Source organism: Lissotriton helveticus, chromosome 1_1, assembly GCF_964261635.1.
Source record: "Lissotriton helveticus chromosome 1_1, aLisHel1.1, whole genome shotgun sequence".
NCBI lineage: Eukaryota > Metazoa > Chordata > Amphibia > Caudata > Salamandridae > Lissotriton > Lissotriton helveticus.
In genome coordinates, this window is record NC_136057.1 from 1810661597 (window position 1) to 1810687530 (window position 25934).

The following is a 25934-nucleotide window of genomic DNA, read 5'->3' on the forward strand; positions in this document are numbered from 1 at the left end:
TTATGTAAAATACGCCCACCTAAAGACCCAGAAATGGCTTCTCACTCGTGAAATTGTAACAGCTGGACATACACCTTCCAACGTTTTATTACCTGTTAAGCTTTCACACAATCAACTCAGCTTCAGCACTCCAATACAAATGTGGTAAACACTTCATGAATCTAAACAGAGATTTTCCCAAAGCCCTTCAATACAAAATAATGCCCTATCTTGCTTGGTCCATTTCACATAGCACTTAACATACTGGATCCCTAGTGGATTGGCTAATGTTAAATTAATTGAATCTGATGCCTGCTAGAACTGCGAAGAAAAATCTGGGGACTTTGAACACACGTTTTTAAGCTGTAGACTAATTCAATGTTACTGGAGGATATTGCAAACCGGTAGTCAGTTACATTTAAACAGCATATCTTATTAGACTTTCCTATTGTGCTTCTTGGACCGTGAGTGTCTCCACACCCTCTTCTTACTAGAGATTAATACATGCTACTGCACCTTTTGTTAACAATACCAGTCAAAGAGATCCTTTTGGATTGAAAATCTGCTAACCTGATCTCTTTCCAAACTTGGTGGCCATGGGTAACATAAGTGTGCATATCATTCTCAACACCCATTGCAGGCTACTGATAGGTTGTCCAACAACATTTGACATTCATTAGAGGAGTAGATCGAAGAAGACTCATGCATTTAGATTAATCTATTTCATAGGATATTTTCTAATAACACAAAGGTTACACGTTTCCACAGATCAAGTGATAGATCACACAATAATGCATCCATTCCCTTCTTTCCTCATATCCCTTCTCCTCTATCTTCTTAATTTAATATTCATTTCCATCAGTTATATTTTCTGTCTTCTGTTTTCAGGAGTCACGGGGCTACTATTTATTCATGATTATTCATATCATCGCTCTAAGTCAACTTCATAACAGCTAATACATGTAACAAATTAATCAACAATCGGTATTTTCGTAATTGGTGGATTTCGTACTAAGCATGCCACTTGTGAGCTCATTTGCCTCCTAGCTTTGCGGTTATGCAGCTTCCGTACGAGTAGAGGTTTATTTTGATACTTGAGAACTAACCCTAGTTGGTTTTTATAATGCTGTTTATTTTGCGATGATGTAAAACCTCAATAAAACCTACTGAACAAAAAAATATATAAAATCTGTCTCCTTGGATTGTGGTTAATCTTTTACTTTCGCTTCCTGGTTAAAGGTTGCCTATAGTCTTCCTGTGTTACTTAAAGCCTATTTCTTTTACTAAAGATACTGTTTCACCTAGTGTCTTGTAACTCCAGTTGGAACACATATACTCTCGTTACTAATTAATCAAAGTACTTGCCCACGGCATTTTCAGTTGTGACCTATATCAGAAACAACTAATCTCAAAATTGATTGTGGTGTATGTAATGCTCAATAATTTCTCCCCGTGCAGCTAATTTCTCCCCATGAATTAAATTGAAAACCAACCGGCAATTGCAAAATAAAATGTTTAATGAAACAATCCACAGTGCGTAGACACAAATATTCTCTGGGACAAGACAGTTATTTTATACAATGCCTTTACGAACGTGATTTTTGTAAACAAATTGGTCAGACACCAGCAATATTTTACAGTTTCTACTCTTTAGATGACCTTTACAGGCACCTTCATATAAGTTTTACATACAAGAAGGCAGTAACCCCAAATTTAGCTAGCTTTCGTAGCCTAATGAATGATGTACTAGAGGAGGGACGTTTCGCTTAGCCTGTAAAATATAGCCTTTTGATTTGATAATGCCTCTGCTCTTAACAATCACGGAGTAACGCAACAGCCACAATGGCGTCCACTCCTTTGAGCCACTATCTTCAATTGCTTCTTTGATGGTTTCCTGGAAGCTGGACTCCGTGAGCAGTTCTAAAGGAAAAGTATAAAACCAAAATGTATTACATTTGAACAATTGAACAGAACTACACATTACCACTTACTCTTCACATGGCTTATAGTCAAAAGCAAAGCTGAGCATGGTTTAGCTATCCAGATTAAACTGAATAAACGATAAATTGTTCTCCATAGATATATAAAATGAAATGCATGCCAGGCTGTAGAGTGTGAGTGCTACTTAACAGGTACCAGTAATTCATGAGAGGGTGAACTAACTGGCTAAGCAAAGCCATTCATTGTTGCTTTCTATATGTTGTTAATTCAGCAATCAATAATACATAAACATTATGGAAGATCGGTTTACAAGCAAAAAAAAATGTAAACAGGCAGACTAAGAGTGCCGAGAGCATGAGAATTTGATACCCAACATAAAAGATGCAGATTAGTTTAATAGGGCCTTGCAGAGTAGGGGGCTGTGGACATGTGACATGTACGGGATATTCAATTTCTGAAGTTTGTGTCAGTGCACAACATCTCGCTTTTCTCGTGCAAGTGTAGTGATTGTGCATTGGCTTGTGTTATCTGCATTGGCTGTTCTTTTTTTTTTACATGCAAAAATATGAATGCTCACCAACTACTAGTGATATCTGGTATTCTATTACTGTAGATTTTTGATTGCTATAGGATCAAGGACCCAGTTCAATATATGGTTGTGTGAGATGAACGAAGAGTTCTGCGACACCAGAGGACGACGGGCAAGCAGAAAGCAGTGTGATGTTATTTACTCCTTAATACAGGCAATATTATACTAGGGGTGGGTGAAAAGTTCTGCTCCAAATGTGGTTTTGCCTACTCGGCACTGCACTTGGAACACGGAATTCCAGCAAAACTACGTTAACTGCTGTGTGCCTGAGTTTTTTCTCATGCATGGCTCTCCAACGGTAAGTTGGCGAGAGCAAATTTGCATCCCCGAACACAATTTTTGAGTGCTTGAATGCCTCTCAGCAATATTTCCCAACGTGGGCAGTTAGAGCAGGAATATATGATGATACAACGAATTCCGTTGCAACGCATGCCTTTACCACGCATGCGTTACAACGGAATTCGTTTACCACGGATAAACTTTTCCTCGAATAATTGCGTGGTGACGTCATACGTCGTTAAGAGAAAACGGCATTTTTTTCCGATTTCTCTTAAACGACGCTGACGCCGACGTGACATATGGTGAGTTGTTTTATTTGGGGGGGAGACCCCCCCAAGCCCCCCTTTTTTCTTTTTACCTTTACCACATATGCCTTTACTGCAAACATCGTAGTAAAGGTATGCGTGGGAAAGGCATTAGTGGTAACCACGCATGCGTTGTACTGCATGCGTGGTTAAAGATTTCGGGGAAACGGCTTCGTTGTAAAGGCCGTTTCCCTTAGAGCAGACCACTACTGTTCACATTGAGAACGCTACCGCTCGAGTAGAAAATCTATTCAAGTGCCTGAAAGAAGCAGTGCCCTTTGCGTGCTTCCATTTGTACTTATTTTACAATGTGGAAAACGCTCCCGGTGCTAAAAAATCAGCATGAGCAGAGAGACGTGCCGAATTCCGCCTGCTCGCCGAATGAACTCTGCAGAATCTCCTGAAAGTTTTAGGTAACTGCGGAATTCCGCAGAGTGATACTCCATGAGTTTCACCCATCTAGAAAATCACAGTTCTCAAAAGAAATTCTGTGACAGCTATTATTCCTTCTCGTTACTGTATTTAGGGTGAGGAAAAGGTTATTTTCTTTTTTTTGTTTTTTAAGCTTTCCTTGATATCTGGAAGGCAGCTCTCCCTGAGCTTTATTTCAAAGGAAGTGAATGCACAGCAGAGCACAGTCAACAGAAGTTTTCCACTGTACATTTACATATAAATCTGGTTCCTCTTGCTTTTTTATTTTTACACAACCTGGTGGGCTCCTAGTTTACAAAAGAGAAAGCAGTAACAGTTAAAACTGCTACAGATAATTATTTTGTGTGTCACTAACGACATATGACAATAGTAAATAGGCTAAAGTGTATGTTTCCCCCATATACAAATTTAACCTAGGTATTTCTCTTTCAGTCGGTAAGGGTAGAAAAAAAATTTTCAATTAGAATTGTGTAGATGAAGAGCCGAGTAGGCAATGTCTTGACAGCATTGCTGTTCTATTAAAACAATACTGCTCAGATTACACAACAGTCATAAGAGTTTAATTGTGATGTGATGGCTGGCAGTTATCAGTCTATTACATAGCGTGGTATATCAATAACCTTACTTCAACATCAATTAATTAACAGCAGTTTGGCAGCCTAAAGGTCTCCCTTCTTCTCTAGGTGCAAGCGACTGGTGGTCTGCTAATAGGAGTACCATTCACTCAAAAAACTGGTTGGATACAATGTATTATTTAACTAACCCAAACCAATAAAAGGCTTTTACTGAACCCTATTAAAATTTGTAAATCCTTAATTAAATCCCTTAGTTGAAAATCCATCAACGAACACTAGTGGTACACAAGCTCATGAAAGCGAGAGGGGAGAGCTTGGTGGGACACCAGGCTACATGAAGTGGACGTGGATCACTCCGGTTTCCCACAGCCTAGACTGACGTCTGCCAGAATGGCCACCCTAATGTCATCTCCAGGCACATCTGGAATGCACCCCTCCACACCCAAGCCTCCTGTGCTTAGCAACCCAAGAACTCGACGTTAGTTGACATTAGACCTCAAATCCCACAGAGAATTCTTACATGACTTCAACTCTCACCTTGACGGCTGCCAACTAATGTTCAGATGTAGTCTTGAGTGTTGCAGTGACCATAAATCAGGATACAAACCCTTCCCAAAATCAATACACCATATAGTCATAGTGTAATTGTCACTGTCACAAATGCAGTCACCCAGAATTATACATGTTAATCAATCGACTCTCCATACCCTCTATCACACCACTCCCACTTCAAGGCCCAACTAAATTTGGCATGTACAGAGATTTGGGCCACTGACTTGAAGGTTGTAAAATCATCTCTGCAGAAAGTGAATTAGCCTACTAACCTGCCTGAATGATAATACTGATCATCATAATGTTTGTTCATACAGACTGATAATGCAAAATACATTAGCAGAATAGGCATGGCAAGGTCAAAATCCATTTCTGAAACCTCAATGAGCTTTATTATTCATAAGAAGAAGCGCCCTGAGTTTAGCCCGAAAAAAAGTATCATCCAAACCTCTCCAGGATGTTCGTTCAAGTAGAAAATAAGCTTTTAGTGCAAACGCAACGTTATCTCGTTCAACATAATTCACAGCTGTACAAGATAAAAATAGAAATACCAGCATGTGTAAGGCGCACAGCTACCTCCGGAGAGGTGTCACGGCACTGGGGGCCGTTTGGAAGATTAAGCGAGTTATTTGCCCAGAGTCACAAGGTGCTGGGCTAACCTGCCGCCTGCGCAGGGATCGAACCGTGAGCCCCTGTGTTCCGGAATCAGCCGCCCTGGCCTCTGCACTTGTGTTAGCCTGTCTCCGGAAGAGAGCCCTACAGCGGTCCAATTTTTGCTGTTATGACTCCACATACCTAGCGTCCTTGCCCCATACAGGATGATTCAGTCTTATCCTTCAGGCAAGTTAGAATTACCCTAAATACTATAGTTCTAATTATGATGGCACGAGACTATTGTAAATTTCTTAGCACATAAGCCACATTTGCATAGTGACCCATAATGTAATAGTTGCATTGGAGTGGTTGGCAGTAATTTGCAGAAAATAGCCAATGTGTTTCTGTGAACTGTGGCACGTATACATACATTTGATAGCCTACAACTAGGCACTGGAATTATGCGGCAGGGGAGGATCAAATTATTCAGCAGGAATCACTAAACTATGCAACACACTTTGTAATAGTATTACTACGTTATTTTGGAATTTTTACACATGGTAATAGTGCCTGGGCAACGATTTTCACCTCATTCGCACCAGTTTAACAATCAAATACAGCAGTCTGCAACTGAAAGATGACTAATCAATCATTGTGAAGAACCTGCTACTTCATGGGAATACATTTTGCCATATTTTAGTAGCGTTCGATATGTTTAAGTTAAGAACAATCTTTTTATTACAATCTGCAGATTGTGCCGCATATGATGGAGTATGTGGCAAATCCATCATTTTGCAGAAAACGCTGTAGCTGCAGAATCACATAATTCCAGTGGCACTCCCTATATATAACCTGTGTATCATCTCCGACCTATTACCTGTACAGTGTTTGTATGACCTACAGTCTATAGCTTCTGCCGGTCTAGGTTTATAGCCCTCGGCCTCCAACATATAGGCATTCATTTATGTATGTATTTATGCAGTTGGATATTTTTGCCTTTTCAGGATGCATGCAGGGGGTTCTCAATGCATATTCTATGGGAAACACAATACTCTTGTTCTCAGGCAAATTTCTCATACATGCATGAATTCTCGCATACATTATAGGCACACAAGCATAATTTCCACACGTATTGTTTGTGTAAACTACTACAAAATGGCCCCGTACTTCTGCTCCTCAGGCAGGGAAACGATCTCCTGGACATTTTCCCAATAGCAGCAACGGGAGATGGACATCTGTGGGCTGCTCCAGCTAGGGCTGCATTCAGCCTAACACAGGTATGCATGACTGACATTATACATATCACAAAGCCTATACACTAGGACAGGTCTTATTATAACAAGCACTGGCATAGCCAATAGGTCTCGCCTTTAGGACCTTATAAGTGTTTAGCCATGCAACAGTTGATGTTGATGCACCAAGGATATTGTGCTGGATAACTAAACACTTATAAAGTCCCAAAGGCGAGACCTATTGGCTATGCCAATGCTTGTTTTTCTCCTTCGGCTTTTTTCCACCTTTGTGTGGGCTGCGGGGCCTGAAACGTAATCCAGGGGGGTGGATGATGGATGCCTTTCCAGGGAGCGGAGCAAGGGAGGCGGGCAGGGTTTCCAGCCTGGAACGCTCCTACCAGCCGAGCAATGGCGTGATCTTCAACGTAGGCCTTGATGACTCCCACCCACTCCCTGCCTCTAGTATCGCACCGAACTAGCACCTCACACACCCAACCGCGGCGCTATATCCAGGGAAGGCAATTGGGGAGTACAGCGCCTAAAATCGCACCCACTATGCGGCCGCAGATGCAACCAGTGAAGAATCAAGGTCCCTGTATGTAACAGTGCTTCCGCAGTAAGTCACCGCTAGAGAGTAGAGACAGTAGGACTACAATTTGCGTGCATCAAATGCCGCCCAAACGCTGTCAGCTAGCAGGTACAAGCAACATCGCATTAGGAGAGGCGCTGCCTATATTAAACATAAAAAATAGACTGTTCCAGGTGGAGCACAAGTAATCCCTCGTATTTATATTTATAACGTGGGGGCGTGGCTTCGGCGCGAAGCGGAATGGCTGCCTGTTAAGGGATCTCCGCAGGCCGGACTTTTCATTCGTTCAATACCATCCTGAAAAGACCCGCAGCGTGCTGCGAAGCCCTCACGGGACAGAGCCCATGAATAGTGGCAAGTAGTGGAGTGATCTGAACCACCGTGCTTACCGGGAAGCCGCTGAACTGAGCCGGTCTCTTCCTCGCGGGACTGGTGAGAAGATGGCGCCGGCCTAGGAGTCGCTGCTCGACATTCGCCGTCTGAGGCTGACGCATCGCGAGCAGGAGTTCTGTGGTATTCCTACTGCTGGGGAACATCGGTTGTCGGTACGGACGTGGTGTATCACGGATTGAGGCCGCCTGTGTGCATCTGCCCGCAGTAGTGGTGGCGGTGGTGGCCACTGAGTTCGGCCGAGACTGGAGAGCCCGAGCCGATGCCGCATGGGGCGCTCCCCTTGAACGTGATGAGCAGATTAGCCGTGGAGGAGGCGACTGGGGTGAGACCTGCTTGAGTGCCCGGGACTGGCGCTGTGAGCCGAGAAGATCGGCATCGGAGGAGTGGACGGGGCGGCCAAGAAGGGCGGAGCTGGCCGCAGTATCACAGGGTGAGTGAAGCGCCAGTGCGGGCTGGGCCTGGGTTTCCTGAGCGGTGCGGCCTTACCCGGGTGCTGCTGCTGAGAGCGTGGTGGCACCTGGTGGCGCTCGGGCTGTCGGGGTGCAGGATTGCGGCGCCGCTTGCAGTGTGCCTTGGGCCGGCGCTGGCCGACCGCTCAGTGGTGGGGGGTGGGAACTGCCCAGGGGGCTCCTGAGTTCCAGTTGGCCAGGATTATCGGGGTGGCGGTGCGCGGAGCGCCGCGGGGGGACCTCCTAGCTGCTGGGGGGGGCCGGTGTAGCGCTGCCTTGGGTGTGCTGGGGGCACGCTCGTGCCTAGTGGACCGTCAGTGAGTCAAGAGTGGCCTTGCAATTGCCAGAGCTGCCTGCCTGAGTTCTGGACAGCGTGATAGCAACGAGGTGGTGCAAGATGGGAGGCATAGGTTTGGATGACATCTGAGCTCAGTTATTGGATATGGAACGCTTGCTGATCTGCCAAGACTCTTGCTGATACTACTTGGATTAGGGAAGTGCAACAGCCCCCCAAGGATATAACAACTGCAAAGTTGGTGTGCCGGAGTGGTGCTGCTGGATAACACTTGAGCAGGAGGGACCAGGGCGGAGCGTGTGCGTGGTGGCGGAGCTGAGTAACCTGCGGCGTCCAGCGACTCCCGTCTTCAGCATGGGAAAATCAGACCCTAAGTAAGCTAAACTGCAATTTGATAATAAGCGTAACACTCGAGCCACGGACGCGATGGGCGAACAGTCTGAGTCGCGGAATGCTTCAGGGCTGGCGGTGAGTGCAGAAGATACCAGAACCATACTGTTGGAGTTGCGGGCCGGCATGAAATCAATAGACAGTAAAATAGATGCGCTGGCGACTGGGTTGGACGTGGTAAGGAAGAAGGTTGACAAGAACGAACATAGACTAGACGTTCTGGAAAATCGAGTGTCTGACACACATGATGCGCAGGCTGAATCGAGGACGCAAATCCTACAGATGAAAAAGATATTGGATGTAATACGTGCAATGAATGAGGAGATATTGGATGTAATACGTGCAATGAATGAGGACTTGGAAGCGCGCTCGAGGCAAAATAACCTCCGAATTATTGGGCTATCGGAATCCACCCCTATCTCCAAAATGGAGCCGTTTATAGATGGTCTCCTGCGAGAGCTCTTTGGATCTGTACTCTCCACAGTGATGATTGTGGAGCGAGCACACCGCTCGCTGGGTCCGAGACCTAAACCTGGTGCGCCGCCTCGCCCGATTATTGCACGTCTTCTAAACTATGCTGACAGAGACGCTATCCTGATGGAGGCTAGGGCCAAGGACCCAGTTGTTTATAAAGGTGACACGCTATCTTTTTTTCCGGATTACACCCCGGTGGTCCAGGCGGCAAGAAGAGAGTTTGTACCAGTGAAGAAACTGCTGCGGGCTGCCTCGGTGCCCTATGCCATGCTATATCCGGCCAAATTGAAAATCACACATGAGGAGCAGGCACACTTCTTCACAGATGCGAAGTCGGCATTGAAGTTTACAAAACATATTTGCAAGATCAGACCTCGGCAGAATACACTGGACGAAGCGGCTGGGACTTCGGGCCTGGACGAAGCAGACTAATGCTTGGGCGGCTGGACTGGATCTATTGCAAGTAGAAGTGCCTGGTTTCTCCCTGGCTCGTCTTGGGGTTGATCGCAAATGTAGGCTAGTTCGCTATTGGGGTGGAACGGGGGGCAGGTGGTGGGGACACACTAACATTGAAAACTGTATGCCCGGGGGGCGCTGACATTTGGCATCGATCAGTGTTGTCAGACGCTGGTCACATATTTACTTGGAGTGCGCAGAGGGTACAAATGGTGATACTCCGGCGACCGCATTCCGGTGCGTGTATTCGTTGCCGATCCTCTTCCCCTTGCGGGTGTTCCCTGAATGTTGCATTGGGAGGTTCTTGGGGCTGTTCAGAGGGTGGGGGGGTAGGGGCTGGTCTCGACTAACTGGGAGGTTGTAGTGGGTGGTGGGAAGGGGGCGGGTAACCTGGGGTATGTGTTGTTTTTTGTTTTATTTTGTTACACATCTGTCATGGCACAAGCAGGTGAAATCAGGGCGATCGAAGGGGTGGGAGTGTTGCAATATGCTATGAATGGCACCCCTCTGAGGCAGCTTATGCAGCGACTAAGATGGATGACTGACACAAGTGAATATGACGGGAGACAGATGCAGGATGTTGACCTGGAATGTTCGTGGCCTCAACTCACCTAAAAAAGTGCGACAGGTGCTGGTATATCTGAATCGCCATTTGATACATATAGCCTTATTGCAGGAAACGCATTTGACAAAACATACTGAACGTGGCATTGCAAGCTTTAAGCTGGCTGCGTCATATTCATCCTATGCTAGAGGCGTTATGATTTAGGTCAAAAGAGGGGTAGCATTTCAGCCGGTACATATGTATGTAGATGAGGAAGGCAGATGTGCAATGGTGCATGGTAAGCTGAGTGGCAGACTGGTTACAATAATTAACATGTACGGACCAATTATTGATGATCCAACTTGCTTTTCCCGCATGTATGGGGCACTGAGAGACTGCCAGAAGCTCCTAGTATGTGGGGGGGGGGGATCTGAACACTTACCTGAACCCTGAGCTGGATAAGTCTAATCCCATTTCTCATCGCAACCCTAAGGTTGCTAGGAGTATTGCTGGTGCCATGGAAGAATTTGGTTTGCGTGATGTTTGGCGAGTGAGGAACCCCCTGGTGAAGGAAGGTACACACGCGACACCCTCGCATAAGAGTTGGCTGCGTTTAGACTATTGGCTGGTGGGGGCGGAGGTCATGGACTGGGTGGAAGAGGTAGTGAATCTATCCAGAACGCTATCGGATCACAGCCCTGTGCTACTAGATGTGGTGATCCCGACAGCTGTACATCGTCCCTTTATGTGGCGACTGAGAGCCGAGGCGCTGCTGTGGAAAATGACTAAAATTAGGTATACATAAGCGGCGTTCATTTATGTTCACCACAGCCACTGTTGAAAGTAAGGCGAAAATCACGAAACAGTGGCCACGCCACCTTGTCCCTTTTAGGCCCCATCACGAACGTAGGTGGCAGCCATTTTGAGTGTTATAACCTCTCTGCCCACTGCCAATAGCCTGCGCGTCTCTCCCCCTCACTCCCCAGCCTCGCAAGCATTCCCCCGCGCCCCGACAGCCCCCGGTCTCTCCTGCTTGGGCCATAAACACACCTCTAACGCGACCCTGTCTCCGAGCCACATCCCGTGCTGAACCCCCTCGCTCTTTCACCCCATTCATGGAACAGGCCCTTTTGATAACCTCTTCCTCCCTGCCCGATTGTCCGGCCTGATCCCAGGCCATCTCCTAGCCCGACAGATGCAGTTTATTGCCCCCTACAGTAGGACCTCGCCTCACATCAAAGGAGCGGTGGTTAATCCATACCCTCACACCTCCAGATCCGATGATCGCCCACTTTCCCGTTCCCAGCGGAATGTCCAGCTGCGCGACAACCACCACATACTGAGATTGGGGTGGGAACTCTACTGTAGATGTGTGTGGGAACGGGCCTGGACCGGGGATTCCGAGGATGTCTTTTCTGGCCTTCAAAGAAACATTACGGATGCAATGTATGTAATAAAGCCATAAACCTGTGTATAAGAGGCCAGGCCTCAGAGATGCGGATAGAGCACCTCGAGAAGATACCCTGTTGTCTGATTTGACGTGTTCTGCTCCGTCGGAATAAACTCCTGTTTCCTGCCTTCCTGTCTCCAGCGCCTGCCTCTTTGTTTGGTAATATTGAATGGTATGAGAGGCGGCTAACGCCGGGCAAACACTGAAGGTTCTTGGTTGACAAACGGCCCTACCTTTCAACACTGCTTGACCAGATATATGAGAACATGGTGCGGGAGGCTATAGAACAATATTTTGCACTCAACAATGGCACTGTAGATGAGGCTTCGATGCTCTTTGAGGCCTTTAAGGTCACGATCAGAGGAGTGTGTATTAGCACTGCTGCGGGCATACTGAGAGACATAAGGGCACAACTACAAAAAACTGAGGACGTGTTGCAGGAACTGGAATGCGGGTATGCCGAGACACCGGAGGTGGACAAACTAGCCCGTATACAGGAATTGCTTCAGGAATATGACGAGCTAGCTGACACGGAGATAAAATATCTGTCGGGCAGACACACGGCCCGACGCTACGGGGAGGGGGACGACCGGGACCAACACTGGCATTTAAGATTAAGGAAAGCCTGGAGCAGACACACATAGATGGAATAGTGGACGAACATGGGGGAGAACATCAACATCCAGCGGCCATTACGGAGCAGTTCAAGGATTTTTATACTGATCTGTATACATCGAGGGGAACTGCTTCGGAGTCAGAATTAGAAGCATATTTGGAGGACCTGTTGTGTGCCTGATTGTTGGACGCGCATAGTGAGTATTTATGTGTGCCTATAGATGAGCAGGATGTAAAGGCAGCGATTTGGGCGTTGGCTAATGGTAAGGCACCTGGGCCAGACGGCCTCGCAGTGGAGTTATATAAAAAATATGCAGACCTCATGGCGCCGCATCTCTTAGAGATGTATGTGGAAGCACACGACTCAGGAATACTACCACCATCCCTGAGGCAGGCATTGATAATTACTTTGCTTAAAAAAGATAAGCCACCAGATAAGTGTGACTCCTACCGTCCGCTGTCACTGATCAATATTGACGCAAAAATATTGGCCAAGATTTTGGCGATCAGGTTACAGCCACTGATGCAATGTCTAGAATTGCCAGATCAGTTGGGTTTTATACCGGAGAGATCCACTTCGCACAATCTCAGAACAGTTTTCTCCATGTTCCACGTACTCGAGCCGACCTTGTCGGCAGCGGCAGTATTATTAGATGCTGCCAAAGCGTTTGACTCAGTGGAATGGCAGTATATGCACTATGTGTTGCGTCGCATGGGCTTCCCACCTCTGTTCCTACAGTGGATAACGGTGCTTTACACGGAACCGACCGCGAGAGTACGTGTTGGGGGACTGACCTCTGAACCATTCCATATAGAGAGGGGTACACGCCAGGGGTGTCCCTGGTCTCCACTATTGTTTGCAATTGTATTGGAACCCTTAGCATGTATCATTAGACAACGGCACTCAACTTTGATTACCTCCCAGTAGCCTTTTCGCTTTATGCAGATGACATAGTTCTTTTTGTGCGCGAACCCTCCAGATATCTGGCACATCTGCTCCTGGAGTACGTCAGATTTGGGCGTCTGTCGGGCCTCTGTATAAATTGAGATACATCTTTTATTATCCCGCTGACGCCATCTACTGTGCAACCAGACTTGGAGTTCCCATTGGTGTGGTCCACAGACCCGGTGAAGTATCTTGGAGTCTGGGTCCACCGAGATCCGAATACAGTCGTTCGGGAAAATTTTGGGAGAGCATATACGAGGCTAGAGGGTCAGGTGGATACATGGATCTCGCTGCCGTTGTCACTGGCAGATCGCATTGCGCTTATTAAAATGGTGGTCCTACCGCGGTTCCTATATCTTTTTCTTAACATCCCGGTGGTGCTAACGGTGGGGTTCTTCCGGAATCTTCGCAGACACATGCTACGATTGGTGTGGGGCGGGGGGGGGGGGGGGGCAAGAGTGCTCGTGTGAAATGGTCGGTCCTCACCAAGGGATATAAGAAGGGAGGGTTCGGAGCACCAGACGTTTATGCGTATTATCTGAGTGCACAGGCTCAATACGTGTCCTCTTGGTGTAGACCACATGCGTACACTCCACATGTTGCGGTGGAGGAAGGGGACACTGCTCCGGTTCCGCAGCACAGCGTGATTACTCACTGGACACGGGGTCCCCGAGAACAGAAATAAATTCAGTGAATGCCACTGTCACCGCCTGGCAGAGGATAGGGCATCTGGCACGTAAGTTGCCGTTGTACGCGCCGCATATGTATCTGGAGCACCATGCTGCCATGTCCGTAACACACGAAAAGCCATCAATGCGCTTACTTCACAAAGCAGGTTTTAGGCCCATGCTACATATATATCGCGATGGCTCGTTTGTTACACAGGCCAACCTACAGTACGTCAGTAATCAATCATTTCTATTCAGATTTTCAATACATCGCCTGCGTCAGGCGGCCAGGGTGCACTATACCACTTACCCGCAAGAACCCCCCACGCTGTTGTCTTTGCATTTTGCACTCACCACTCCTACTAATAAACAGTTGATATCCAGACTTTATAAGATGACTAAAGATGAAAGTGTGATGATTCAGACGGGAGCTGGGAAAGATAGAACGAGAGTTTGCCCGATCAGATTTCAGTGGCGGATTGGAAATATGTCTGTGGATTTACGGGGACTCTCAGCATGAATGGAAATTTGCGTATTATACATTTTAAATACATACATCAAGTATATTACATCCCTGTACGGTTGCACAGGTTCAGACTGCATGTATCTGATAATTGTGTGCGTTGTGGACAAGAGCGTGCAGATTTTCTGCATTTAGTTGGGGATGTCAGCGGGTGTTTGAGTTCTGGGAAGCGGTTGTGCGACATTTGAAAGATATGGTAGCTGTGGAACTTCAGTGCACTCCACTTGTCTGTTTTCTCTGCTGCGTACCACACATTAAGGGAGTGAGTAGTAAATTTGTGCGACTGGCTCTGCTACTAGCGACACGGAGAGTGGCGATTGTGTGGGGGGGCAGATGTCGGCCGAAAGTTGGACAGTGGCTAAAAGATCTGGTATACTGTAAAGACAACCTGGAAACAAAGTCAAGTCAAAGTCAAAATATGCTTTATTCGAGATTTCACTCATAAAAGCAAGAACAGTCTCAATTTTAAAAATACAATTCAATTGTCAATCAATTACATTAAAAAGATAAAGCATACTAGTTACAGTTTATGACTTAGTATACAGTTCCAATTTTAAAAAATGTCATACGTCAAAAGCTATCCATTTTAAAAATAGTTAAAAAGAGTTAAAAAACACCCAGTTATAACAATTTTGTAATAAAAGAACATGGACAGATTATACGGGCAGTTTGCCCAGACAGAGAATAGTCAGATGACTAGCAGTCTCTGTCTGATCAATCATACCCTTCCAAGGTATTTAGCAATTGCTAATAATATCCATATCTCACTGTTAGTACATATAATTCGCAAAGCAACTGTACTAAATAGATGAAAAACACCCAGGCCTAACAAAATTGAAATAAGAACATAGATAGGACATACGGACAGTTTACCCAGACAGAGAATAGTCAAATGGCTAGCAGTCTCTGTCTGATCGACCATGCCCATCCAAGATATTTGGCAGTTGCTATTAATATCCATATCTCACTACTGGTGTGTATAATACGCAAGGCAACAGCGCTACTAGTAGTCCCTAAATTCTTGCACATCGGTTTTAACCATACACGTCTAGGATCCAAATAAGCTGTGCAAGAAAATAAAAATGGCCCATAGTTTCATTAGAAGAACCACAAACAGGGCAGCTAGCACTCAAACCATATTCCCATTTAGCTGTCAGAAATCTAAGAGGGAGTGAACCTGCTCTCAATTGGAATAGGAGTTTTCTATCTCCAGGTCTAGTTATACAATCCCAGTAGGGTTCCAGGGAAGGGTACAGCTTAGCCTCTAAGTATCCTTCAGTCATAGATCCTAAACTAGTACTACTCCAACCCAGAGAGGCTACCTTTTCCCAATAAATGTCTTTCAGAACACTTTTAGTAGGGAATGTTGCTCCAGCTGGGTCTGACCAAAGCGAACCCAATCCAATCTCATTCAAAATTGCTTTCAAGGATTTAAGCCACTCGTTTTTATGGAATGTATCCGCTTTGATGATGTCCAAAAACCCCTCGGCATAATGGGAAAGCTCAGGCGTAGTCCAGAGCCTTCTCCAGTACAGAATCGGTCGAAGTCTGACCAAGTCTGTAACTGCTTTTCTGCCCAAGTCGTACCTGAGGGGGAGCAAGGGAGTACTCTTCGGGACACCAGTTATAGCCCGGAGGAACTTATTTTCCGACATTTGTAGGGCAGCCACCTTCTCGAAACCCCATAGCTCAGCACCATATAGTGCAGAGCCAAGAGCCTTTGCCTCATATACCTGCAAAGCAGGCTTTATAGGTTTCGTCAGGGACTTTCTATGCTCGGAACTGATAGCACCTGACAGTTGCCTATGCCTCAATGTAGCTATATCTATATGTTTGCTCCATCCATTCTTATTTGAGATGTGAATGCCTAGATAAGTAAAAATCTTCAACACTTCTAAAGGCCGACCATTCATAATGATTTTAGATTTAAAGCTGGGATGGGGATTAAAGATCATAAGTTTTGATCACATTGACCTCCAGACCATGCTCACCGCAAAATAGATCAAAAATAGCCAATGCACGCTGTAGACCACTTGGGGTCTTTGATAGGATAAGCGTGTCGTCCGCGAACATTAAAATTGGTATTTTTGTACCAGCTAATGAAGGAGCATCCAACTGCGCGGATTCCATGCGGGATACAACACCGTTAATAAACAGTGTAAAAAGAGTGGGGGCCATTGAACAGCCTTCCCGCTCAACCGGGAAGTCGACTGTCACCATACCCTGTCCCCCCCACTGGATTCTAGCGAATGTAGCTTCGTGGAGCCGCATTATCAATGTCAATAAATCTTCAGGTACACCCAGGTTCTTAAGAACAAACCACAGCTTCGACCGTGGCACTAGATCGAAGGCAGCCCGCAAGTCGACAAAAGCCGCATATAGGCTACCCCCGCCCAGCACCACGGTCTTCCATTGTAGTAAGTTAAAGCGGAAAACCTGATCCACAGTACTTGTGGACCTACGGAATCCCGCTTGAAACGGAGACAGAGCATCATTATCCTCAGCCCAGTCAAGAAGCCTATTCACAATCACACGCCCGATTATCTTTTGTATGGTGTCAATAAGGCTTATCGGCCTGTAGTTGCCGGGCTGAGATCGGTCACCTTTCTTAAACACTGGTATAATTACTGCTCCCTTCCAGGATATCGGTACCTCTGCGCCCTTAGCAATATTGTTAATGAGGAGGCAAATGTACTTACACCAGCGTTCTTTATCATTAATAAAGACATCGGCAGGGACTCCGTCTATGCCTGGCGCGTGTCCGCTATTCACGGTACTCAAAGCCACCAGGATTTCTTGTAGACTGAAGGAATTATCTTCATAGTGGGTATAACTTATGTGCGCTGTAGATGCAACCTGTTTTATCACAGCATACTGACTTATAAAATTTTTTACCCATTCTTCTTCCGGAACATTGTTGTTTGGGGGTTCAGGTTTCCCTTCACCACCCCATTTGACAATGCTCCAAAACAGTCTAGAATCTTTCTTATCACTAGCTCTTTTTAATTCGGACCAGTGATGCTCATCCCAGGCTTTCTTTGCGTTCGCTATACTGGCTTTATATTCCTTTCTAGCAGATTGAATAACCATGGTGTCCCTACCCTTTAAAGCAGTACCTAGAGCGTTTCGTGCATCCCTTCAATGGGCATTATACCATTTTGCATTCTTGGGAACTTTCTCACCCTTGCCCTTCACAGGCTTCAAAAAGTGGTTTTTAATTACGCAAAAGAGGGTATCATGGATTTCAGCTAGACTACTCAGCTCAAGACTAGAAGAATTAATATGTTCCATGGCTGATATCGCTTTGTCAGCTTCAGTTTTGATGTTATCAATGGCCTGTTGGTTAGTTGCAACATTTATCCATCTCAACCTACGCATATCATTAGTGGGGACAATTAAGGGTGGAACAAGGGCAGTAGGCCTGCTGGTCTTGTTTGGCAATGACCACCATTTATGTTGTGTACACAGAGGATTATGGTCGCTCTCACTCCTCCATAAAACCTCCATGTCACATAACAGCGGCCATAGTTTCAGACTACAGAGTACATAATCTATTCTGCTCTTGTGCCGCCCATTGTCGAATGTCATAGAACCATTTTTGTCACTTGACGTCCTTCCGTTTAATGCTCTTAAACCTTTCTCAAAGCATAGGGCATTCATACTAATCACATCCTCGGTCCAGCGCACAACTGGTTTCAACTCTAATTTTGGGACCCCCCAATGCCAATCCTCTTCGTCCCCAAGGAAATCATCATCTGTGGCTAAGGGTTCAAATGTTCTATTAAAGTCACCTGCAATGACAATATTATTATCTTGAGAGTAAGTATCAAGGAGGGAGCCCAAGGCTGCCAAGACCTCTGACCTCAAGTTCAAGAATTTATATAGCGCACTACTCACCCAGAGGGTCTCAAGGCGCTTGGGGGGGGGGGGATTATTATTTATCGAATAGCCAGGTTTTAAGTTCTTTTCTGAAGGAGATGTGGTTCTGTGTAAGGCGGAGGTGAGTGGGGAGTGAGTTCCAGGTCTTGGCCGCCAAGTAGGAGAAGGATCTACCTCCCATCGTGGATCTTTGGATACGCGGAACTGCGGCAAGGCCTTGATTGGAGGATCTTAGTTGGCGGGTGGGTGTGTAGAAGGATAGTCGAGTGTTGAGGCATTCGGGCCCTAGTTTGTAGAGGGCCTTGTGTGCGTGGGTGAGGAGACGGAATGTTATTCTCTTGTTGACGGGAAGCCAGTGGAGGTCTTTCAGGTGGCCGGTAATGTGGTCTTGGCGAGGGATGTCCAAAATGAGTCTCACTGATGCGTTTTGGATGCGTTGGAGTTTTTTCAGTAATTTGGCTGTAATTCCGGCGTAGAGGGTGTTTCCGTAGTCAAGTCGACTCGTAACCAGTGCGTGGGTGACAGTCTTTCTTGTTTCGGCGGGGATCCAATGGAAGATTTTTTTGAGCATACGAAGTACGTCGAAGCAGGAGGATGAGACGGCGTTGACTTGTTTGGTCATCGAGAGTGAGGAGTCAAGGATGAAGCCAAGGTTACGTGCGTGGTCTGTGGGTATGGGTGCTGAGCCCAGATCCGAAGGCCACCATGAGTCGCCCCAGGCAGAGGGGGAAGAGCCTAGGATGAGTACTTCCGTTTTGTCTGATTTAAGTTTTAGGCGGCTGTTTTTCATCCATACGGCTACTTCTTTGATGCCTTCGTGAAGATTCCTTTTGGCGGTGTTGGCGTCTTTGGTGAGGGAAAGGATCAGCTGTGTGTCGTCAGCGTAGGAGATGATGTTAAGGTTGTGTTGATGCGCGATGGAGGCGAGTGGACTCATGTAAACGTTGAAGAGGGTGGGACTGAGTGATGATCCTTGTGGTACACCGCAGATGACTTCGGTGGCTTCTGATTTGAACGGGGGAAGTTGGACTTTCTGAGTTCTTCCAGCTAGGAACGAGATGATCCAGTCCAAGGTTTTTTCTTTTATCCCGATGTTGCTGAGGCGTTGTATGAGGGTGCTGTGACAGACAGTGTTGAAGGCGGCGGAGAGGTCGAGTAGAATGAGGGCCACTGTTTCTCCGTTGTCCAAAAGTGTTCGGATGTCGTCTGTTGCTGCGATGAGGGCGGTTTCGGTGCTGTGTTTGGCTCGAAAGCCGGATTGTGAGGGATCGAGGGAGTTGTTGGATTCGAGGAAGGTGGCGAGTTGGCTATTGACGGCTTTCTCAATGACTTTGGCCGGGAATGGGAGAAGGGATATGGGGCGGTAGAAGTTCGGAGGGGTCAGCAGTTGGTTTCTTCAGGAGGGCGCTGACTTCGGCATGTTTCCAGCTTTCTGGGAAGGTAGCAGAGTTGAAGGAGCAGTTGATGATATCACGGAGATGGGGTGCGATGATGGAGTCAGCTTTGTTGAAGATGTGGTGGGGGCATGGGTCGGTTGGCGAGCCAGAATGGATGGAGTTCATAAGGCGGATGGTGTCTTCAGTGGTGATTGGGTTCCAGGTGCTGAGGTTGTTAGAGGGCGGTTTGGGTTCTGAGTGGGGTGGAGAGGATTGTTCGTTGGAACTGTTTTCAAAACTGTTATGTATGTCTGCAATTTTGTTGTAGAAGAAGGAGGATAATGAATCGCAGAGGTCTTGGGAGGGAGTGATGTCGTTTGAGGCTGCGGTGGGGTTGGTGAATTCTTTGACGATGTTGAAAAGTTCCTTGCTGTTATGGGCGTTGTTGTCGAGTCGGTTCTTGAATGCTGATTTCTTGGTGGATCGAATCAGCTGGTGGTGTTTGCGGGTGGCTGCCTTGAGGGTGGTCATGTTGTCGGTGGTTGGGTTTTTTCTCCATGTTTTTTCGAGAGTACGGCATAGCTTCTTGGATTTTTTAAGGTCATCGTTGAACCAGGGGGCCTTTTTGCTGTTTTGTTTGGTGTGATGGTTTTTCAAGGGTGCTAATTCGTCAGCGCTGTGAGTGATCCATTGTTTGAATTTGATGGCCGCTTGGTTTGGGTCCGTAGAGAGGGCGGGTGGGTTTAGGTTGAGCGATGTGAGGAGTTGGTCGGTGGTGATTTTGTTCCATTTTCTTCGGGGAATAGGTTGTGGGGGGTTGTGGGTCGAGGTGGTTTTGTAGCTGAAGTGAACACAACTGTGGTCCGTCCAATGGAGAGCAGTGGTGTGATCAAAGGAGATGTGTTTGCTGGAGGTGAAGATTGGGTCGAGCGTATGTCCGGCTAAATGGGTGGGGGTGTCAACAAGTTGTTTGAGGCCGAGATTGGCCAGGTTGTCAAGAAGGGTGGTGGTGTTGCTGTCATTCTTCTTTTCGAGGTGGAAGTTGATGTCTCCTAGTAGAATGTAGTTCTCGGAGGCGAGGGCATGTGGATTGATGAAGTCAGTGATGTCTTCGCTGAATTGTTTGCGGGTTCCTGGGGGCCTGTAGATGAGGGTGCCTCTGAGTGTGTTCCTAGGGTCGGTGTGGATTTGGAAGTGGAGGTGTTCGGCGGTTGTAAGGATATCGTCGGAGCTGGTCGTGATTTTGATGGTGTTCTTATGGACGATGGCGATGCCTCCTCCTGTTTGGACGGTGCGGTCCGGATGATCTTGTAGCCGTCCGGGATGGCTATGGCGATGTCGGGTGTTGATGATGCGTTCATCCATGTTTCAGTAAGGAAGGCGACGTCCGGTGAAGTAGTGTCCAGTAGATCCCAGAGTTCAGAGGCGTGTCTGTGGACCGAGCGGGTGTTAAGTAGGATGCACTTCAGGTGGTTGGAGTCGGAGCTGATTTTGGGGTTAGTGGATGTGTCATGGGTCTTGATGCTGGTAAATTTGCAGTAGTGGCAGGTGAAGGGACCGTGGGTACGTCCCGGGACAGCTTCGTAGCATTGCGGTGTGCGTCCGGGGTTAAGGGCTCGAAGGGTGGCGGCGTCAAGCGTTATGCGGGTGGAGTGGCATTTGCGAGAACCAGGGGGTCTGGCGCTGGGCGCGGTCCAGGCGCGGACGGGCGTAGACGGGCTTACCTTTGGCGCACCTTCGGCGCGCAAGGGGCGCGATCGCTGCGCGTGAACGCTGCGCGAGAAAGCATCTGTCATATGTGGATAGTGGACGGGGAGGGGCGTGGGAGGGGCAGCTGGGAGGCGGGGTCGGGGTGGGGAGGACGGGCTCCGAAGGCAAACAAACAAAACAAACAAAATGGAAGCGAAGCAAAGCCGAGTGAGGCTGGGGCACAGAGTGAGGTAACGCACCGGCAACAATCAGACACAGAGTATATTATGCAACAGGCAATGCGAGCGCCACGGGACCACCAGAGCAAAAAGAGCAGATACACAATTTCCCCACACAGCGCAGATAACTCAAGGCAGCATAAGAGGCACTGAAGCACTTAGAAATCAGGCGGCGCTAATGGGCAAATAGAGCGCTATGAGATCCTAGCAGGCACCGAGTTTAAAGGGCACAGAGCAATGTAAAACGAAGTCAGTTACGATACCACAGGGAGGCCAGGGATCGAGGGAGCGACCGCTTCTGATGGAGTCAGGACGGTCACAGCTCTACTGTGGACGGAGTCAGCCGTATGGGTCAGTGGGTGGGAGGGGCAGCTGGGAGGCGGGTCGGGGTGGGGAGGACGGGCTCGGAAGGCAAACAAACAAAACAAACAAAATGGAATCGAAGCAAAGCCGAGTGAGGCTGGGGCACAGAGTGAGGTAACGCACCGGCAACAATCAGGCACAGAGTATATTATGCAACAGGCAATGCGAGCGCCACGGGACCACCAGAGCAAAAAGAGCAGATACACAATTTCCCCACACAGCGCAGATAACTCAAGGCAGCATAAGAGGCACTGAAGCACTTAGAAATCAGGCGCCCTGGTTCTCCTCACATAAACATTGTAGATGTCTAATGGTCCCAAAATATCTGAATTCATTGCAATTAGTTGGATCTCTCTGTGGCTAGTTTCTTTTACTTTGACATCTAGTTTTAGGGACTGTCGGACCCAGATGGTTAGACCACCCATTGGTCTTCCTTTTGGGCCTTTTGAAGCAGGCACAGAATAGTTCAAATAGCCCTGTGCAAAGGATGGTTCACATGACCAAGTCTCCTGGAATATACATAGATCGAAAGAGTAACAAATCGAAGCCACTCTCCAGAGTCCAGTTTAGAGCCCAGGCCTGCAATATTCCATGAGAACAGTTTCCCCACATTGTCCTTGATACCATCCGGGTCCATCAAAAAAGGATTCGCAATATTCTCCTCTGATAGTTTTTGTTCAGATCCAGTTAACATGCCTTCATGACAGACAACATCAGTAACATCTACCCTCACAGGGACGTTCTCAAAGTTATTACCCACTGTGGAGGCAACAACACACACTTCAGACTCAGGATTTGCAGTGGAATTGAACGGTAGCTCAGTGAATTTATTCTCCTTGCTATTTGCTAGACAAATTGTATCACCGGTTAATCTTCCTTGGGACATGCAAGTAACATTTGTGAATCCAAAATCCTCGACAATAAAAGTATAGGTTATGTTTAGCTCAGCCAGATCATTAAACACAACACTGCCTACCCTCTCGAGTCAATCACATTCATTCAGGTCTGACAGTGCCGCAAATCTATTTTCAACGCTGATTCCCCATTCGCTAGGTTGTACACCCCTACCCCAGTTGTTTGTTACCGCGTTCCACTTTGTCTTTAATATACTTGGATTTACTGTGCTACCTCTCCTATAGAAAAAATCCAAGGTTAGCGGAACAATCTCGGTACGCCTACGTTGGGGGCGAAATATGTATCTTAAAAGCTCAGGGAGTACTTCTGGACTTAAGAAGTGCAGAACTACACAGTCTCCTTTTAGTTTTTTCACACTGTTCCCTATCCAGTCCACCCTTCTTGTCATGGTAATTTCTTCGGCTAGCTGTTGTTTTCCCCTCGGGGATATCATCATATTATTACATAGCCAGTGGTATGCTTTGCTAATCAAAGAAGAAGTAGATTCTACTTGTCCTGGTCTTAGGGGAGGTACGTTGGCCAAGACCAGAACAAGAGGAGAGGCCTCTACAATAAGTTGGACCAGGCCTTTGTCTGCACCCATCCCTGTGGAGTTTGGTGGTAGATCTTCATTGACTATTACCTGGGCACCTTTGTCCACTGGCTGTTGTATGGGACGCAGATCTGGTATCACTTCATCACTACCCCCTGTCCCACCCCTAGGGATATTTGTAGATGATACAACTCTATTTGTAACTAAAGTTGTTATGTTACCCACCTCCTCCACTGTCTTATTTATCAGTCCCCCTAGTCTATTTACTTCAGCTGTTAGTAGGTCAATTTTGGCTACCAATGGTTTCATTATGGATTTTATCTTGGAGTCAATCATACTCACTAGCTTTTTAATCAGTTCATCACCTAATAGCTCCTTCCCACCTTGTTCCCCGTTCACCTCAATTATGGCTGTATTTTTCAGCAGAGACGCTGTTCTTTTCCTACTAGAGCATAACCCACCCCGTTTGCTCTGACCCTTTCTGCATGCTCTAATAGCTCTAGTTGGAGGCACAGACACAGGGGAAGGGGAATTATCTTCTATACTCTTATTTGACTGGTCACCTGGATCAATGTCTGGATTAGCAGCAGAGGATATATTTAAATCAAGAATAACATCAGGGGCTATCTCGGTTACTGAAGTATCACTGCTATGTACCTGCATAGGAACTTCTAACACAGTAGGTTCTGACAGAGAACTCTGCATAGAGATGACAGGTGGTGAGCTCAAGCCCAGCGATATCCGTCTTGTGCTGTTAATTTTACTCACAACCTGGACCAGGTAATTGTCCATAGTATTAGGTACAGAAGAAGACCTTTGCTTGGTCATGTTGAACATAGTGGGATAGAAGTCAGCTAGGGCTATCACCCCGAAGCCAAGCAAACAAAAGGCGTTTACCAATGGAGTAGATATGCAAAGATTTTCAAAGATATGTTGGTGACAATAGATCTTACTTGAGAGATAACAATGATAGACCGCAGCAGGAACAGGCAGGGATCCTGGCCCAGCCCAGTTACGGTCAGTCACGGACTGTCACAGACTGTCCGCCCTTTGTCCGGGCTTCGTCCGGGCTTCGTCCGGGCTTCGTCCGGGCTTCGTCCGGGCTTCGTCCGGGCTTCGTCCGGGCTTCGTCCGGCGCGTTCCGCGCGGGAATAGGGACCTGTCGCTGCTTTATGCCCCTCCTGGCGCGCGCTGTGGCGGCGTCGGCGTTTGCCCCGAGGGATCCTGGGGGATGTAGGCTGTCGTAGGACCGGCGGAGCAAAGCCCGGCCGGTCGTTTGTGGTGTCGATGGGCGGAGCCAAGCCCGGCCGCGAGTCAAGGAGCTGGAGGAGCTGAAGGTACAGTAACAACAGTGAGACGGGGAACTTCAGGGGACTCGGCCCCTGTCGCTGCTTTATGCGCCTCCTGGCGCGCGCTGTGGTGGCGTCGGCGTTTGCCCTGAGGGATCCTGGGGGATGTAGGCTGTCGTAGGACCGGCGGAGCAAAGCCCGGCCGGTCGTTTGTGGTGTCGATGGGCGGAGCCAAGCCCGGCCGCGAGTCAAGGAGCTGGAGGAGGTGTCAACTGCAGCTTCTCTCAGTCCAGAGAGGTTTAGACATGCAGCCAACCTGGAAACATATGTGGAAGAGCTGCCGACAATTTCGAGGCCGAGGGACATTTGGGAACCACTGCAAATCTTTTTGCTAAATAAAAGTGATTAATGCTGAGTATTGAAACGAGATTGGGGGGGCGGGCTATATGATGAGCAGAGATGGATGCAATACCCTGAAACGTATGTGTAACCTAGGATTGTGTCAAAGGTGAGGATGTGATTATTTTGGTTGTAATTTCTTTTCTTTTTTTTCATTTCTTTTGTTGTGTTTCTTTGATGGGGTTTGATCTATTCCTAGCATATGGAGAACTTGCACTGTTAGAAATATTGGACTGTGGTTGACTATTTGCTATATATGCCATGCAAACTTACTGGAGAGATACTATGTAACGGTTTTGTTTGTCTGTCTTTTTTTTGTTGAAATAATAAAAGATATAATAAATAAATAAATAAATAAATGTATATTTATTACACATTTACAAAACCACCGAGATCCAAACTATTTGAAGTGGAAAACGAATACAAAATAAAACTGCATACGTGCTAGCTGATAAAATATGCATGTCAGTGTAAAAGCCCAGTTTTTAGCCATCGAGCATATAAACATCAATATTAAAAAAACACACCCACACAAAATAATTAGACCATTGTAGGCGCCTTAAAAATAAATTTAAAAAAAGACAAAAAAGGAAGAAAAACATCCCAATCATTACCATAAACGTGAATTTTAAACCAAAACATTATAGGCCCTTGTGTACATTCATGTAAAACCGAAGAAAGACTAGAGCAACAGTGTAATGGAGTCACCAGAAACACGGAGGAGATCTTGAAGTGCAGAGCGGAGTTTATGACTGTTATAGCAGTTTATATTAAAGTAGGGTACAGTGCATGCCAAGGGGTGCTATCCAAGCTAAAACAGCAACCTTATAGCGAAAGTAAAAACATGCAGAAAACAGATGAATTTCCATGCACTGCCTGTGAGGTCCACTGTTTTTCGGAAAAAGGTTGTAAAATATCTGGGGAGGTACTAGATTAAAGGGAAACATGTTTTCTCCGTAGTCCAAAACTACCAGTGAATTTAC

The 25934-nt window shown here is 46.8% G+C and overlaps 1 protein-coding gene across 1 annotated transcript in view; it reads right to left on the reverse strand.

The window, feature by feature from the left end:
- Positions 1-1478: 1478 nt before the first annotated feature.
- The window catches only part of GCLM (glutamate-cysteine ligase modifier subunit), a 134456-nt gene continuing 110000 nt past the window's right edge, over positions 1479-25934 (reverse strand). The window contains exon 7 of the mRNA XM_078640918.1: positions 1479-1899. Coding sequence (XP_078497044.1) covers positions 1697-1899 — 203 coding nt within the window. The 3' untranslated portion in view covers positions 1479-1696. The remainder of the gene's footprint in view (positions 1900-25934) is intronic.